The 18,939-nt window shown below is 62.6% G+C and overlaps 1 protein-coding gene across 1 annotated transcript; it reads right to left on the reverse strand.

Annotated features, from left to right (window-relative positions):
• Positions 1 to 1,212: 1,212 nt before the first annotated feature.
• VAV1 (vav guanine nucleotide exchange factor 1) lies at positions 1,213 to 17,424 on the reverse strand. The gene is given in 29 exon segments (XM_059833066.1): positions 1,213 to 1,266; positions 1,352 to 1,500; positions 2,799 to 2,913; positions 3,029 to 3,116; positions 3,211 to 3,327; positions 4,114 to 4,145; positions 4,299 to 4,364; positions 5,135 to 5,271; positions 5,369 to 5,414; positions 5,530 to 5,552; positions 6,291 to 6,379; positions 7,065 to 7,166; positions 7,277 to 7,386; positions 7,925 to 8,057; positions 8,757 to 8,842; positions 9,159 to 9,245; positions 9,904 to 9,972; positions 10,602 to 10,697; positions 10,996 to 11,092; positions 12,035 to 12,087; positions 12,089 to 12,142; positions 13,014 to 13,082; positions 14,401 to 14,487; positions 14,700 to 14,808; positions 15,741 to 15,806; positions 15,930 to 15,988; positions 16,069 to 16,077; positions 16,080 to 16,187; positions 17,221 to 17,424. Coding segments are annotated over 29 exon segments (2,514 nt in total).
• Positions 17,425 to 18,939: the final 1,515 nt, after the last annotated feature.

Below are 18,939 nucleotides of genomic sequence, written 5' to 3' on the forward strand. Positions count from 1 at the left end.
TGGGCTCAAAGTCCTCTTTTTGGGGTCAACCCACTCCTTTTGGGGCTCATTCTTCCCCCATCAGGGCTTAACCCCCCCTTTTTTGGGGCTAAACACACCCTTTTTGGGGCTCAAATCCTTCTTTGGGGGGTCAAATCCCCCCTTTTTGGGTCAAATCCCTCTTTTTAGGCTTCATCCTTCCCATATGAGAGCTCAGAACCCCCTTTTTTGGGGCTCACCCCACCCTCAAAACTGAAACCCTTCTTTTTTGGGGCTCAAGTCCCAATTTTGGGGGCTTAACCTCCACCCCCCAGGCTCAAACCCACCATTTAGGGGCTCAACACCCCCATTTCAGGGCTTGACACGCCCCCCCCAGCTCCAGACACCCCATTTTGGGGCAATTTCAGACCGTTTTGGGCTGCTTTACGCTGCACCTCTTACAGCCCCGACCTACTTCCGTCCCTGCCTCAGTTTCCCTTTTCCTATTTCCCTCCGTTTCACCCCAAAATACCCCCCCGGAAAGGGGGTACGGACTCACCCCAGAGACAGGCGGCGAGGGGGGGGCACCCCATGACAGGAGACAGGACAGGGGACGCGGTGGCCCCACGGCGCCGGGGACAGAGGGGAAGTGGCACAGGACGGCCCCAAAACCACCCAACGGCCCCACAAACCGCTTCCCCCCCCCCCAACCCGTGTGGGCTGAGGCCTGAAGCTGCTCATGGCACGTAACAGCGGTGATTGGGCTCCCCCGCCCGGACGCATGGGTCCCCCCCTGGGGACGTCAACCCCGGGGTGTCACCCCTGCCCGGACGCCTGGGTCCCCTCCTGGGGATGTCAACCCCGGGGTGTCACCCCTGCCCGGACGCCTGGGTCCCTTCCTAGTGAAAATGACCCTATGACCTCATCCGTGTCCCCTGCCCGGATGCCTGGGTCCATTCCCGGAGAAACCGATTGCACAACCTTGACCTCATTGTCCGTCCGGACACTTGGGTCCCTTCCTGGAAAAAAACAACCCCGTGGCCTCATCCCCCACTTGGACGCCTGGGTCCTTTCCCGCAGAATCCCACCCTGCAGCTCATCCTCATCCTCGTTTATTGTCCCTCCTGGGCAGGAAGAGGCATAAATTAACGGTGGGGTGGGGGGGAAAGGTGGGGAGGGCTGTGGTGGCCTCTGGGGGGGGGACACAGTTGGTGGGACACAAGGTGGTGGGTGGGATGGGGTGGGGGTCCATGGTCAGCAATACTCCGAGTAATCTTCCTCCACGTAGTTTGCGGGGAACCATCCAACCTGGGAGAAGGAGGACACGTTGGGAGAAGGCAGGAGGAGTTTCGGGTGGGGGACACGGGACCTTGGGGTGGGGAAGGGGCCATACCCGCCCGTAGATCTCTCCTTTCCACCAGCCTGGGTGGCCCTTCTTGCTGAGGACACGGATGATGTCGCCCTCTCGCAGCGTCAGCTCCGTCCGGTCTCGGGCGCAGAAGTCATAGCGGGCTTTGGCTGAACCAAAGCTGCGCACGGCTCCTGGGGTGGGGTGGGGACGGGGACACGGACAAGTGCCCCAGGTCATCCCCCATGGCTGTCTAAGTCCCCTCCATCTGGTCCTCGTGGCCGTGTGTGCCCCCTTGACTGTCCCACGGTCCTTCCCATCCCTCGGCCATCTCCATTGACGCGTCCCCAGAAGCCAACCGTCCCCCTTGGCCCAGTCCCAACTTGTCCCTCTTGGCCATTCGTCCCTCCTTGACTCATCCCATCGCTGATCCCTCAACCCATCTCTTGGCCATCTCCAACGACTTGACCTCACGACTCAATCGTCCCCCTCGTCCCCGTCCCTTCAACTTATCCCCCTTGGCCATTTGTCCCCCTCAACCCGTCCCGTGGCTGCTCCTCTCCCTCGGCCTCAACCGTTCCCTGGACTCATCCCTTGGCCACCGGCGTTGTCCCATCCCTGGGACTCAGCTGTCCCCCTCAGCCTGTCCTCTCAACCATGAGTGAAGGAGGAGGACCCCACAATGTCTGTCCCACCACTGCTGCATCCATCCCACCACCACCACCCTGATGGGGCACCCCACCACCTCCACCCCACCACCTTCATCCCACCCTCACCCACCAGGAGGGACCCCACCACCTCCACCCCACCGTCACCCACCAGGAGGGACCCCACCACCTCCACCCCACCGTCACCCACCAGGAGGGACCCCACCGCCTCCACCCCACCTTCACCCACCAGGAGGGACCCCACCACCTCCACCCCACCTTCACCCACCATGAGGGACCCCACCAGCTCCACCCCACCAGCTCCACCCCACCTTCACCCACCAGGAGGGACCTCACCACCTCCACCCCACCTTCACCCACCAGGAGGGACCCCACCACCTCCACCCCACCATCACCCACCATGAGGGACCCCACCACCTCCACCCCACCTTCACCCACCAGGAGGGACCTCACCACCTCCACCCCACCACCTCCACCCCACCGTCACCCACCATGAGGGACCCCACCACCTCCACCCCACCACCTCCACCCCACCTTCACCCACCAGGAGGGACCCCACCACCTCCACCCCACCTTCACCCACCAGGAGGGACCCCACCGCCTCCACCCCACCGTCACCCACCATGAGGGACCCCACCAGCTCCACCCCACCAGCTCCACCCCACCTTCACCCACCAGGAGGGACCCCACCACCTCCACCCCACCACCTCCACCCCACCACCTCCATCCCACCCTCACCCACCAGGAAGGACCCCACCACCTCCACCCCACCACCACCCACCATGAGGGACCCCACCACCACCACCTCACCCCCCAGGTCCTACCGGGTGGCCGGGGTGCAGCCCGGTTCTCGGGCTCCTTGAAGGGCACCACCAGCGCCGTGTCAAGAGCTTTGAAGCAATCCTTGAGCGAGCTGCGCTGGTAGAACTCCACCAACTCCTGTGGCCGACGTGGTCAAGCCCCAAGGTCACCGCCAGCCCTCAACCCCAATGTGGGGGGGCCCCAGAGATGTGGGGTTGGGGGGGGACACAGAGAAAGGGGCTCCAGTGCTCACCACCAGCCCCTTGAACGCCTTCTTCTCGGTGACGCGGTAGAGCCCCTCTGCCGTCATCACCTTGATGTGCTTCACCTCCCCGCGGTACCTGGGTGGGAGAACGTGGGGGGGCTGAGCCAGGGACTGTGCCCCCCCCCCCCCCAACTTGTCCCCCCCACCCTGAAGGTGTCCCTGGTCCCTACTTGATGCTGATGGCGAATTCGCCGGCGTCCTTCACCCGCTGTCGCACCAGGAAAGCGCCGTCGGAGCGGGGCATCAGGAGCTGCTCGGCTTCCCCCCGTTCCATGGGGCCAGCGTACCTGGGGATTATGGGATGGGGGTCCTGAGCCTGCCCCCCCCCCCCCAAACTGGCATCCCCTGCCCCTCCCTGGGGCAATTGGAAGGGATTTGGGGAGGGAGGGGGAGCTGGAGGCTATGGGGCAACCCAGATGAAGAATTTGGGGGGGGGACACCAGGAGGGTTGGGGACCCTGGGGGAAGGATTTGGGGGGGCCCTGGGAGCTGTGGGGTGATCACAGGAAGGATGAGGGTTTCAGAAGAGGATTTTGGGGATCCTGATGCCAAAGGGGTGACCCTGAGGAAGGATTTGGGGGGGGGGTAAGGAAGGATGGAGAGCTCAGGGGAGGATTTGGGGTGATCCCAGGAGGGATGGGGGACCCTGAGAAAGGATTTGGGGGGCCCTGGGGAAGGATTTGAGGAGCCCCAGGAAGGATGAAAGGCTTGGGGAGGATTTGGGGGGGCCATGGAGGCTATGGGGGGACTCTGGAGGAGGATTTGGGGTGAACAAGGAGGGATGGGGGAACACAGGAGGGATTTGGGGGGCCCTGGGAGCTCTGGGGTGACTGCAGGAAGGATGAAGGACCCCAAGAAGGGCTCTGGGATGTCCTGGAGGATATAGGGTGACCCCAGAAAGGATGGGGTGACCCTGGGGGGGGGGAGATTTGGGGTGACCCCAGGAAGGATAGGGACCCCAGGGGGATGATTCATGGGGTCCTGGGGGAGGATTGGGGCGATCCCCTGGGGCTATGGGAGCCCAGAGGAGGATTTTGGGGTGCCCCAGGGGCAATGGGGGGCCCAAACACCAACCAGGGGTAGACGGAGAGATCCGGCAGCGGCACCTGAGAAAAGCAGAGTCGGGGATCAAGGGGGAGGACGGGTGACCCCTCTGAGACCCCCCCCCCCCCCCAAAATCCCAGGACACCCCGAACATCTTGGGGACATCAGGGTGGGCGCGGGGGCTCCTGGGGACATTTTGGGGTCCCCGTACTCACGCAGATGAAGGGTCTCACGGCGGCGCAAGGGAACCAGCCCAGGTCACCGTTGGCCACGTTCCTGCCCTGGGGATGAAGGACCATGGGGTCGGGGGGGGGGCCCAGGGGTGGTCCCACTGCTCCCCAGGGGGTGGAAGGACCACAGGGGTCCAGCCCGGCCATGGGGGTCCAGCCCCATGGCGGGGGTCCAAAGTGGCTGTGGGGATTTGGCCCAAGCCCCATCATGGGGGTCCAACCCAACCATGGCTCCCCAAACTTGTCATGGTCTGGCCCCATAGCACAGGTCCATCCCAGTGTGGCCATGGTGGTCTCCCCCCATAGCGGAGGTCCATCCCAGTGTGGCCATGGTGGTCTCCCCCCATAGCGGAGGTCCATCCCAGCGTGGCCATGGTGGTCTCCCCCCATAGCGGAGGTCCATCCCAGCATGGCCATGGTGGTCTCCCCCCATAGCGGAGGTCCATCCCAGTGTGGCCGTGGTGGTCTCTCCCCATAGCAGAGGTCCATCCCAGTATGGCCATGGTGGTCTCTCCCCATAGCAGAGGTCCATCCCAGTGTGGCCGTGGTGGTCTCCCCCCATAGCGGAGGTCCATCCCAGTATGGCCATGGTGGTCTCCCCCCATAGCAGAGGTCCATCCCAGCATGGCCATGGTGGTCTCCCCCCATAGCAGAGGTCCATCCCAGCGTGGCCGTGGTGGTCTCCCCCCATAGCGGAGGTCCATCCCAGCGTGGCCATGGTGGTCTCCCCCCATAGCAGAGGTCCATCCCAGTGTGGCCGTGGTGGTCTCCCCCCATAGCGGACATCCACCCCACCGTGACCACGAGGGTCCCGTCCCCACCTGCCACCAGAGCTGCTCAGCCTCGGCCATGGTCACCTCCACGACGTCCCCGGGGCTGAGGCGCAGGGTGGGACCCAGGGCCCCCGGCGGCGGCGGGATGCCGCCATAGTGCTGGTTCGCCTCCATCTTGGGCAGCCCTGGAAGGCGTTGACACGGCGGGGGGTGAACGCAGGCACCGGGGCGTGGCCGCCCCCCACCGCCCCCCAAACGGGGGGACCCCCGCCGTGTCCTCACCCAGGTCTCCCCGCTTCTTCTCGGGGCCCGGCCGCTGCGACTTGTTCTGGGGAGCAACGAGACCCCCCGTTAGTCCCCGGGGAGGGCTGTGACCCCCCCCAGGGCCTCCCCGCTCCCAAATTCGGGGCATTTCAACCCGTTTTGTGCCGTTTTGCCGTTACCTTCCTCGTGCCAGAGCCCGGATCTGTGGGGTGGAAAAGGAACCGCTCGTTACTCTGCCCTCGTTAATGCCTGGCGCTAATTAGGCTCCCAAGGGTGGCCCTCATCAGGGTATCCCACAATGCCCTGCTCTGCATTGGCCATCTTGTATCCCATAATGCCCTATTCCATGTTGGCTATCTTGTATCCCACAATGCCCTATTCCATGTTGGCCATCTTGTATCCCACAATGCCCTGCTCCTCATTGGCCATCTTGTATCCCACAATGCCCTATTCCATGTTGGCCATCTTGTATCCCACAATGCCCTGCTCTGCATTGGCCATCTTGTATCCCACAATGCCCTATTCCATGTTGGCCATCTTGTATCCCACAATGCCCTGCTCCTCATTGGCCATCTTGTATCCCACAATGCCCTATTCCATGTTGGCCATCTTGTATCCCACAATGCCCTGCTCCTCATTGGCCATCTTGTATCCCACAATGCCCTATTCCATGTTGGCCATCTTGTATCCCACAATGCCCTGCTCCTCATTGGCCATCTTGTATCCCATAATGCCCTATTCCATGTTGGCCATCTTGTATCCCACAATCCCCTGCTCCACATCGGCCATCTCGTATCCCACAATGCCCCACGCCCCATCCCACAGTGCCCCGCTCCCCAATGCCGTGATGCTCCACTCCCCATCCCACGATGCTCCGCTCCCCCACTATCCCACAATCCCCGTCCCCTTGATATCCCATGATGACTCTCACCGGCGCCGCCCCTGCCGCAGGTCCCCAGCCGCCCCAGACACTCCTTGTGCGCGGGTGCCCGGCACCGGCTGCAGCGGTACCCCTGGTAGAACGTGCCCCTGGGGGGGACACCAGGACACAGGGCGGGACACAGGGTCACGGTCAGCGTGAGGGGACACCCGTCGGCCCACCTGCACCCACCCACCTCGGCCCACCCAGGACTGACCCAATCCTAGACCCACCTGGGCCTTGGGCCAACCCAGTCCTTGACCCACCCGTCCTTGGCCCACGTTGGCGTTGGCCCCACCAGGATCAACCCACCTTGGTTTTAACCCACCCAGGGATTGACCCACTTTGGCCTTGGCCCACCCAGGACTCAACCCACCCAGGTCTTGACCCACCCTGGTCTTGACCCACCTTGTTGTCCTCCAGTCAACCCTTGACCCACCTTAGCCTCCACCCAATCCTTGACCCACCTTGGCCTTGAGGCCACTTGGGGCTTGACCCATCAGCTCTTTGACCCACCCAGGCCTCAACCCACCCAAGACTTGACCCACGTTGGCCTTGGCTTACCCAGGACTCAACCTACCCAACCCTTTACCAACTCAGACCTTGACCCACCCAAGGCTTGACCCACCTTGGCCTCAACTCACCCAAGGGCTTGACCCATCAGGACGTCACCCCACCTTCAATCACCTGCCTGGGGCCTCCCCTTCTCCCAGAGCCCCCCAGCCCCATCGCCCAGGTCACCCTGTCCCCCATTGTCTCTCCGGGAGATGGGGGGATGTAATTTTGGGGTCCTACCTCAGCAACATCTGGCAGGCCCTGCAGGACGTGGTGTCCTCAAAGGAGAACATCTGGAAGTCATGCCCGTCAGCCAGGGCGTGCTCAGGGAAGATGTTGGAGCTGGCAAGAAATGGGGGACCTGGATCTGGAGGGGGCAAATTGGCCCCCCCCAGGGCCACCCAGCCCTCAGTGGGGCAGGTCCCCCCACCCCTGGGTGCAGGGGCACCTACAGGGCCATCTCGAACTGCTCCAGCCACTTCTTCTTCAGCTCACGGGTCTTGAAGAAGAGCTCGTAGCCCTGCAGTCCAGCCGTGTCGATGAGCAGGAAGGTGTGGGTCCACTGTGGGCATGGGTGGGGCTCAGCGGTGCCCCAACACCTGGGTTCACTGCCACCCAGATGTCTGGGGCCATTGGGGACCCCATTCTGGGGCCACCAGGCTTCAGTGTGTCCTCTAAGGACACTTTGGGTACAGCAAGGACTTGGATGCTTGGGTCCACCAGGGACCAGGATGCTGGATCCACCAGACCTGGACACCTGGGTTCATTGGGAAGAGGACACCTGGGACCACTGGGAACCAGACATGTGGGTCCACCAGGCTCCACTAGGTCCACCAAGGACCTGGACACTTGGTCCCACCAGGCCTGGATGCTTGGGTCCACCAGACCTGGACACCTGGGTTCACTGGGAGCCTGGACACCTGGGTTCATTGGGAAGAGGACACCTGGGACCACTGGGAACCAGACATGTGGGTCCACCAGGCTTCACTAGGTCCACCAAGGACCTGGACACTTGGTCCCACCAGACCTGGATGCTTGGGTCCACCAGGGACCTGGACACCTGGGTTCATTGGGAACCGGACGCCTGGGTCCCAGGGTACCTTCTTGCCGTCACGGGGACCGAGGCCACCATCCCGCAGTTGGTGGCTCTGCAGGTCCACAACGTCTTTGGCCTCATAGGAGTCCCCACGGCGCTTGCAGATGATCAGGGCCTTGTCCAGGAGGAAGCCGTACCTGGGGACAGGGAAGGCGGTGACACTGGGTTCTCAAGGCCACTGCGCACCTTGGGGTGTCCCCACCACTGCCTTGGAGTGGTCCCTGCTCTGTCCCCTGCTCTGTGACAAGGGTGTCCCCAAGGTGTCCCTGTGTTCCCATCCTTATGTCCCTGTGGGTGTTCTGATGGGGGTCCCTGTTTTCCCATGTCCCCATGGTGTCCCTATGGTGTCCCCATGTCCCCAAGAGTGTCCCCACATCCCTGTTTTCCTCATGTCCACATGATGTCCCCATGGTGTTCCCATGGTGTTCCCATGCCTCCATGGGTCTCCCCGTGGTGTCCCCATGGTGTCTTTGTGGTGTCCCCATGGGTGTCCCCATGTTCTTGTGGTGTTCCCATGTCCCCATGGGTCTCCCCATGGGTGTCCCCATGTTCTTGTGGTGTTCCCATGTCCCCATGGGTCTCCCCATGAGTGTCCCCATGTTCTTGTGGTGTTCCCATGTCCCCATGGGTGTCCCCATGGCTGTCCCCATGTTCTTGTAGAGTTCCCATGAGTCCATGGGTGTCCCCATGGGTGTCCCCATGTTCTTGTGGTGTTCCCATGTCCCCATGGGTGTCCCCATGGCTGTCCCCATGTTCTTGTGGTATTCCCATGAGCCCATGGGTGTCCCCATGGGTGTCCCCATGGTGTCCCCGTGGTGCCCCTTGCCCCATCTCACCTGTCCACCTTGGAGCGCCGCTCGGTGCTGGAGACCTTCAGCTCTCCGTCGATTTTGGGGCGCCCGAACTGTGCCAGGGACTGTGGCTGTGCCGGACATCAGCAGGATGTGGGGGACACGGGGGGGTCATGGGGGGACATCGGTGGGGACAGGGACACAGGGACAACATGGAGGGACATGGGGGACATAGGGAACGGAGGGATTTGGGGGGACATGGGGGATGTTGGGGGGGTCCCAGGGATGCTGGAGGGGTTTGGGGGGTCAGGGGGTCCCCACCATGTTGGGGAGGGTCTGGGGGTGCAGGGGGAGATGGGACAGTTTGGGGGTGCCACAGGGTGGTTGGGGGGGATCCCAGGGGAGGGTTGGGGGTGTCGGGGGGGGTGGAATTGGGGGTCCCCCCACCATGTTGTGAAGGCAGAGCTGGACACTCGTGAGCTGTTTCAGGGTCTCGTTGTCCCGTTTGACCTCGTTCACGCACTGCGCCAGGTCCTGGGGGGGCACCAGTCAGGCACCCCCAAACCCCCAGACACCCTTGGGGGCCCCCCCAATACCCTCCAGCCTCTCTTGACCCTCAAATAACCTCCCGACCCCAAACACCCCCTCAGGAACACCCACATATCCCCCTAGGCCACCCACATTTCCCCCAGACCTCCCAGGGTACCCCAAGACCCTCCCAGGACCCCCAGAAACCAAGAGCAGCCCCTCAGGACCCCCCCAAACCCCCCAGCACACCTCCAAAGCCCCCCAGGAGCCCCTCAGAATCCTCCAAGACCCCCCCAGGATCTCCCCAGGACCTCTTCAAGACCCCCAGGACCCCCTCAGGACCTCCAAACCCCCAAGACCCCCCAGAATCCCCCCAAGACCCCACCTTGGACCCCTCCCAACCCCCTCCAGAACCCCCTCAGGACCCCCTAAGACACCCCAGGATCCCCCCAGAACCCCCAGGACCCCTCCGAGAGCCCCAGGACCTTCTTAGGACCCCCCCAAGTCCCCCCAGGATCCCCCCAAGACCCTCCAGGATCCCCCCAAGACCCCGCAGGCCCCCTCCAAACATCCCCAGCCCCCCCAGACCACTCCAAGGCCCCCCTAGGACCCTCCCCAGGCCCCCCAGGTCCCCCCAACCCCTCCAGGACCCCCCAGGACCCACCCTCATGGCATCCAGGGCCACCCGCAGCCTCTCCCTCTCGGTTGGCTCCGGGGTCAGCTTCACCAGCTCCTAGGGGTCAGGGGTCAGGGGTCAGGGCTGGTCCCCCCCTGGCAGGGACCCCAGGCATCCGGGGCCCCCAAGGGACCCCAGTTATACCCTCTTGATGGGACCCAGGGCCCCCCTCCCTCCCCAGGGGACCCAGAGGTGCCCAGGGTACCCAGGCGTCCCCCTCCCTCCCCAGGGGACCCAGGCGTCCCCCTCCCTCCCCAGGGGACCCAGGGGTGCCCCAGGGTACCCAGGTGTCCCCGTCCCTCCCCAGGGGACCCAGGGGACCCAGGTGACCCCCTCCCTCCCCAGGGGACCCAGGGGTGCCCGTCCCTCCCCAGGGGACCCAGGGGTGCCCCAGGGTACCCAGGTGTCCCCGTCCCTCCCCAGGGGACCCAGGGGTGCCACAGGGTACCCAGCTGTCCCCATCCCTCCCCAGGGGACCCAGGGGTGCCCCAGGGGACCCAGGTGTCCCCCTCCCTCCCCAGGGGACCCAGGTGTCCCCGTCCCTCCCCAGGGGACCCAGGTGTCCCTCTTCCTCCCCAGGGGACCCAGGGGTGTCCAGGGGACCCAGGTGACCCCCTCCCTCCCCAGGGTACCCAGGTGTCCCCGTCCCTCCCCAGGGGACCCAGGGGTGCCCCCGGCAAGCAGACCTGGAGCAAGAGGTGGTACTTGAGCACCCGCTGCATCGGCACCATCAGGAGGTCCCGCAGGGAGAAGCGCCCATTGTTGGCTCGTTGGGAGCACTCCTGGGGGTCACGGAGGAGGTCATTGGGGTCACAGGGGTCATGGGAGGGTTCATGGGGGGTCATGGGGTCACAGGGGGGCATTGGGCTCATGGGGATTGGAAGGGTCTGGGGGACATGGGGGTCACAGTGGGATTGGGGGAGTCAGAGGGGTCGTGGGGGACATAGGGTCATAAGGGATGGGGGGACATGGGGGGTCCTGTGAGGATCTGGAGGGGACCCAGGGGGAGTAGGGGGGTCCCAGGGGGTCCCAGGGGGTGTCAGGGGGTCCCACGGAGGGGACCCACGCATCCAAGCCCACCTGCAGCTTCATGCGGAGGTCGGTGCTGGTCGCGAGCTGGTCGAGGCGCCGGGCGGCCGATTCCACCTGGCTGCAGTAGCGGCCGTAGAGCAGGAACCTGCGGGGACGGAAACCACCCAAATCCACCCGAACCCACCCAAACCGCGGCCGGAATCTGCCCCAAACTGAGCCAAAATCAGAGCCGACACCGGACCCGGAATGGGATCTGGAATGGACCCCCAATGGACCTGAAATTGGATCCAAAATAGGCAGAATTGGCCCCAAAATGGACCTGAAGGTGGACCCAAAATGGACCTGAAACTGGACCCAAAATGGACAGGATTGGAGCTGATATCACACCCAAAATGGACAGAATTGACCCAAAATGGTTCTGAAATTTGACCTGAAATCAGACCTGAAATGGACGGAATTGCCCCCCAAATGGACCTGAAATGGATGGAATTGCCCCCAAAATGGACCTGAAATGGACAGATTTGACCCCAAAATGGACCTGAAATGGATGGAACTGCCCCCAAAATGGATGGAATTGCCCCCAAAATGGACCTGAAATGGACAGAATTGGACCCAAAATGGATGGAATTGCCCCCAAAATGGACCTGAAATGGATGGAATTGCCCCCAAAATGGATGGAATTGCCCCCAAAATGGACCTGAAATGGATGGAATTGCCCCCAAAATGGACCTGAAGTTAGACCAAAAATGGACAGAATTGGACCCAAAATCACACCTGAAACTGGACCCACAATAACCCCATATTGGACCAAAAATGGATCCAAAACTGACCCCCAAAAGGCTCCTAAAATGGGCCTCATCCCCCCCCCCCCCCGTACACCCATTGGCCCCCCCGGACCCTCCCAGGACCCCTGATGACCCCCAGGTCACCTCCAGGACCCCCCATTGCCCCCCCGGACCCTCCCAGACCCCCCATTGCCCCCCCGGACCCCCCAGGACCCCCCATTGCCCCCCAGGACCCTCCCAGGCACCCCATTGCCCCCCCAGGACCCCCCAATACCCCTCAGGACCCCCCCAATGCCCCTCACCTCTCCTTGTAGGCGAGGAAGAGGGGGGGCAGCCCGTGCCCCCCCGTGCCCCCCCCCCAGTGCCCCCTGCAGCTCCCCCAGGAAGAGCCGGTGCAGCTGCAGCAGCTCCTGTGGGGCGATGGGGGGGTCACCCACCGAAAGAAGGGGACCCCCTCCTCCAGGACCGCCCCCCCAGATCCTCCAGACCCCCTACAGTGGTTACTGGGGGTTACTGGGAGCACTGGGAGGGGGAACTGGGAGGACTGGGACATTACTGGGCATTTCTGGGAGCAGTGGGAGGGGTTACTGGGAGGACTGGGAGTAGTGGGGGGTTACTGGGAGCACTGGGAGGGCTACTGGGAGAACAGGGAGGAGTTACCAGGCATTTCTGGGAGCAGTGGGAGGGGTTACTGGAAAGAGATACTGGGAGCACTGGGAGCTCTGGGGATTTGCTGGGAGTAGTGGGAGGGGTTACTGGGCGTTACTGGGAGCAGTGGGAGGGGTTACTGGGGGATACTGGAGTTACTGGGAGCAGTGGGAGGGGTTACTGGGGGATACTGGAGTTACTGGGAGCAGTGGGAGGGGTTACTGGGGGATACTGCAGTTACTGGGAGCAGCGGGAGGGGTTACTGGGGGATACTGCAGTTACTGGGAGCAGTGGGAGGGGTTACTGGGGGATACTGCAGTTACTGGGAGCAGTGGGAGGGCATTTCTGGGAATAGTAGAAAGGGTTACTGGGGGTTACTGGAAGCACTGAGACGGGTTATTGGGAGCACTGGGAGCCCTGGGGGCTACTGGGAGCATCGGGAGGCATTGCTGGGGTTACTGGGGGTACTGGGAGGGGTTATTGGGAGCACTGGGAGCCCTGGAGGGTTACTGGGAGGAGTCGGATGGGTTACTGGGCATTACTGGTAGCGGTGCGAGGGGTTACTGGGGGATACTGCAGTTACTGGGAGCACTGGCAGGGGTTACTGGGAGCACTGGGGGTTACTGGGGTCACCTCGATGTTGATGAAGATGCTCTCGAGGTCTTGGGGCTGCAGGAAGTGCCGCAGCGGCCGCAGGAAGTGCTGTGGGCACTGGGGTTACTGGGAGCACTGGGAAGGGGTACTGAGGACACTGGGGGAACCTGTCCCCGTGCCCCATGTCCCTGTGTCCCCGTCCCCTGCATCGCCATCTCCATCCGTGTCCCCCAGTGTCCCCAAGTCCCCCACATCTCTCATGTCCCTGTGTCCCCCCATGTCCCCCCCATGTCCCCCATGTCCCCCTCGTCCCCATACTCGCCCATGTTCCCCCATGTCCCCAATGTCACCCATGTCTCCATGTCCGCCCCGTCCCCAGTGTCCCCCCAATGTCCCCCATGTCCCCCCATGTCCCCTACATCCCCCATATCCTCCCATGTCCCAAATGTCCCCTTATTTCCCCAATGTCCCCCCATGTCCCCATACTTCCCCAATGTCCCCCACATCTCCCCACGTCTCCCATATTCCCCCTTGTCCCCAACGTCCCCCATGTCCTCTTATTTCCCCGATATCCCCCCACATCTCCGCATGTCCCTGTGTCCAACCGTGTCCCCGATGTCCCCCATGTCCCCAATGTCCCCCCATGTCCCCATACTTCCCCAATGTCCCCCACATCTCCCCATGTCTCCCATATTCTCCCTTGTCCCCAATGTCCCCCATGTCCTCTTATTTCCCTGATATCCCCCCACATCTCCCCATGTCCCCGTGTCCCACCGTGTCCCCGATGTCCCCCAAGTCCCCATACTTCCCCAATGTCCCCCACATCTCCCCACGTCTCCCATATGCCCCCTTGTCCCCAACGTCCCCCATGTCCTCTTATTTCCCCGATATCCCCCCACATCTCCCCATGTCCCCGTGTCCCACCGTGTCCCCGATGTCCCCCAAGTCCCCATACTTCCCCAATGTCCCCCACATCTCCCCACGTCTCCCATATGCCCCCTTGTCCCCAACGTCCCCCATGTCCTCTTATTTCCCCAATATCCCCCCACATCTCCCCATGTCCCCGTGTCCCACCGTGTCCCTGATGTCCCCCATGTCCCCATACTTCCCCAATGTCCCCCACATCTCCCCACATCTCCCATATGCCCCCTTGTCCCCAACGTCCCCCATGTCCTCTTATTTCCCCAATATCCCCCCACATCTCCCCATGTCCCCGTGTCCCACCGTGTCCCTGATGTCCCCCATGTCCCCATACTTCCCCAATGTCCCCCACATCTCCCCGCGTCTCCCATATTCCCCCTTGTCTCCAACGTCCCCCATGTCCTCTTATTTCCCCAATATCCCCCCACATCTCCCCATGTCCCCGTGTCCCACTGTGTCCCTGATGTCCCCCATGTCCCCCATGTCCCCAGTGTCCCCATCCCACCTGGCAGATGGACTCGAGGGTCTCGGTGTACCTCTCCTCCGTCTGTCTCAACTCCTGGAGGCAGCAGAGCCTCCGGTCCACCTCCACCTTCTGTGGAGACAGTGGGACCCAGGTGTCCGGGGGGGACCCAGGCATCCGGGGGGGACCCCAGCATCTGGGGGGGTCCCCGGTATCTGGGGGGGACCCAGGCATCCAGAGGAAACCCAGGCATCCGAGAGGGGATACAGGCACCTGGGGGGGACACATGACACCCAGGTGTCCGGGGTGGGGGACACGCAGGTGTTGGGGAGGGGACCCACCATAGCCGGGGGGGGTTCCACCCGCATCAGGTCCTCGTAGATGTCATCGCCGTCATCCCCTTCGGCTTCGACGCAGTCGTAGAGGTCATCGTCCTCCTCCGCCGTGTCGCTGTGTGGGGACAGCCCGGTACCCCCCTGCACCCCGGATCCCCCCAGATCCTCCCAAATCCCCCCTGGTGTTCCTCTAATGCCCCCCAATACCCCTGGTACTCCTTTAATACCCCAAATACCTCCTAATGCCCCCCAATACCCCTCTAATACACCCCCAAACCTCCTGGTACTCCCCTGACACCCTAATACCCCCTGGTACCCCTTAAATACCTCCAATCCCCCTTCACTACCCCCCCAACACCTCCTAATGTCCCCCCAGTACCCCTCTAATACACCCCCAAACCTCCTGGTACTCCTCTGACACCCTAATACCCCCTGGTACCCCTTAAATACCCCCAATCCCCCTCCACTACCCCCTCTAGTACCTCCAGGTACCCCTCTAATACCCTTGATACCCCTCTATTGCCCCCCAATATCCCCTGGTACCCCTCTGACCCCCCTCAATCCTCTATAATACTCCTCAATTCACCCATAAACCCCCCCAATACCCCCTTTTACCCCTCTAATACCCCAATACCCCCTAGTACCCCTCTAATACCCCCCAAATGCCCCTTGATACCCCTTATTAACCCCTTATGCACACAGGAACTCTTTTAATCTCCCTTAATACCTCTGGTACCCCCCAATAGCCATTAATATCCCTCTAATGACCCTTAATACCTCCCCAACATCCACCAATACCCCCTTCATGCCCCCTATCCCCCCAGTACCCCCCAATATCCCCCTAGTACCCCTCTAATGCTGCCGGCACTGCTTAACCCCCCTTCAGTGTCCCCCTAATGACCCTTAATACCCCCCCAATATCCCCCAATACCCCCCTGATGCCCCCTATTCCCCCAGTACCCCCCAATACTCCCCTATTGCCCCCTGGCACCCCCTAACCCCCCTCCCCAGTACCTCCCTAACACCCCTCCAACCTGCCCCACTCACTCGATGAGGTCAGAGAGGCCGCTGTAGATGTCATCGTCCCCAACGCAGTCCTCAGTAGGGAAGGGCCTGGGGGGGGGACACAGTCCGGACACCTGGGTGCCTCAGGGACCGGACATGTGGGTCCCTTGGGGAGGGGACCCGGACGCCTGGGTGCCTCAGGGACCAGACGCCTGCGTCCCCTGCACTCACGTGAAGCCTTTGCTTTGGGCGATGGGTGTCCAGGAGAGCGTGGAGAGGGTGTCAATCACCTGGGGACAGACAGGGGACGTTGGGGTGGGAGCCGGACGCTTGGGTCCCTCCGGGTCTGCCCCGGACGCCTGGGTCCCACCTTGCCGAAGTGTCTCGGACGTCGAAGAGGTCGAAGGCGCCGAAGAGCCGGTGCTTCGGGAGGCCGAACTTGTCGGCGCAGGCGGTTAGGAAGGTGCGGATGTTCCTCAGGCACAGGAACTGTGGTGGAACCGTGTCACCGTCATCAGTACCATCACCCCCATCAGCACCCCCGTTGTCACCATCGCCATCGTTATCACCGCCACTGTCATCCCATCAGCACCATCAACCCTATCGTCCTCCCCCATTTGTGACCACCGTCGCCACCACCACTGACACCAGCACCACCATCATCTCTGTCACCAACACTGTCATTGTCACTGTCACCCCCATCACCAACATCACCAACACTGTCACCGTCACCCCCACTGGCACCATCACCATCATCACATGATCGTCACTGTCACCAACACCATCACTGTCACTGTCATCCTCATTGGCACCAGCACCATCATCATCATCACCAGCATTGCTGGGGTCATGGTCATCGTCACCCCCGTGGTCACTGTCACCATCAACATCATGCCCATTGACACCATTATGGTCACCCCCATCATCACCAACATCATCGTCATCACCATCACCATCACTGTCACCATCATTGTCACTGTCATCATCGTCATCCCCATTGTCAACACCATTGTCAATTGGTACCATCACTGTCATCCTCATTTTCACCATCAGTCATTGTCACCATCAACCGTGTTGTCACTGTCACCGTCATCCCCATTGGTACCAGCATCACCACCATCATCATCACCCCCACTGTCACCATCACCACCATCGTCCCCATCATCATCACCATCACCCCATTGCCATCACCATCATTCACACCAGCCCTGTCATTGTCACTGTTCATGTCACTGTCACCATCAGCCCCTTGTCACCATCACCGTCATCCCCATTGGCACCAGCATCACCACCATCATCATCACCCCCACTGTCAACATCACCACCATCGTCCCCATCGTCATCGCCATCACCCCATTGCCATCACCATCATTCACACCAGTCACCGTCATTGTCACTGTCACCGTCATCCCCACTGGCACCAGCACCCCAGTACCCCTTTCTGGGGCAATTACCCCCCCAGTTACCCCACCCTGGGGCAGTTCCACACCCCGCCCCGGTGCGTATTTGCCCCTGGTCTCACCTGTGACATCTGGGGACGGGGACAGATGTCCCGGGGGGGCACGGCACGGGGCAGGAGGGCGTTGAGGAGGTGGCAGAGCAGCACCCCGTCCCGCAGCGCCTGCGCCAGGTCCCACACCTGCCCCCCAGGGCTGCTCGCCCGGTGCCCCGCGGGCAGCACCCGCGCCGCCACCAGCCAACGGGCGCACTGCCGCCACGCCTCCATGGCGCCTGCTGATGGGGGGAGACAACGGCGATGGGGTCCGGTGGGATGGCGTCTAGGGATAAGCCGATGGAGATGGGTCCTGGTGGGACCACTTCTGAGGAGGAGCCGATGGAGATGATGTCCTGGTGGGACAACTTCTGGGGAGGAGCCGATGGAGATGCGTCCTGGTTGACAACTTCTGGGAGGAGCCGATGGAGAAGCGTCCTGGTTGGACAACTTCTGAGGAAGAGCCGATGGAGATGTGTCCTGGTGGACCACTTCTGAGGAAGAGCCGATGGAGATGTGTCCTGGTGGGACAACTTCTGGGGAGGAGCTGATGGAGATGACGTCCTGGTTGGACAACTTCTGAGGAGGAGCCGATGGAGAGGACGTCCTGGTGGGACCACTTCTGAGGAAGAGCCAATGGAGATGCGTCCTGGTAGGACGGCCTCTGGGGGGAGCAGCAGAAGATGAGGTCCTGCAGTGCAACCACTTCTGGGGAAGAGCTGATGGAGATGAGGTCCTGGTGGGATGTTGTCTGAGGAGTAGCTGATGGAGATGGATCTTGGTGGGACCACTTCCAGGGAGGAGAAGCAGAAGACGAATACCTGCAGTGCAACCACTTCTGGTGAGGTTCAACAGAGGTGAGGCCTTGGTGGGATCACGTCCAGCGAGGAACCGATGGAGGTGAGGCCCTGGTGGGATGACTTCTGGTGAGGAGCTGATGGAGATGAGTCTTCGACCACTTCTGGGAGGCTCCCACAGCAAGGGGGGGTTCTTCCCCCCCAAGAACCACAAAGTCTGGGGAGGAAACGGTGGTGATGGGGCCCCACGGCACAGCCACCGGCAGTGAGAAGCGGACGGCGTCGGTCTCCTTTCCACCACTGCCGCCCACGCCTGGAGAAGACCGGGTGCCGAGGGGCTCCTTCCCCCTGGAGCACCCACGTCTGGGGAGGGTTCGGTGGCCTCAGGGGCCACCCGGTGTGGGCAGCAGTGGCGGTGGGGCCCAGCTGGGCCTGGGGGTTCTCAGGGGTGCCGGAAGCCGGCGGTGCCGCGCCTGCGCCCCGGGGTGCCGCGGGACCAATGGAAAATTGTCACGGCGCCCGGATGCCGGGGTCCTTCCTGCCCCTGCACCGGCAGCCGGGGTGGGGGAACGAGGGGGCCCATGGGGGGAACCCAGGTGCCTGGGGACTGCACCCACAGCCAAGGGTGCCCGTGGAGGAGACCGGGCATCTGGGCATGGTGACCCTATGGGTCCCATGAGGTACCCAGGCATCTGGGACCTGTTGGGGGTCTCAGGGGGGACCCACGGCATCCGGGGTGCCTACCAAGGATCCAGGAGGGGACCTCGGTGTGCGGGGGTGGACCCAGGGCATCCGGGTTCCTGCCAGAGGGGGTCCAGGGGAGGGGGACCCAGGCGTCCGAGTCCAGGAGGGGGACCCAGTCACCCGGGTCCAGGGGGGATCCAGGCATCCGGGTCCTCGCAAGGAACCAGGAGGGGACCCATGTGTTGGGGGTCCAGGGGGGACCCAGGTG

Source organism: Gavia stellata, chromosome 38, assembly GCF_030936135.1.
Source record: "Gavia stellata isolate bGavSte3 chromosome 38, bGavSte3.hap2, whole genome shotgun sequence".
Taxonomy (NCBI): Eukaryota; Metazoa; Chordata; class Aves; order Gaviiformes; family Gaviidae; genus Gavia; species Gavia stellata.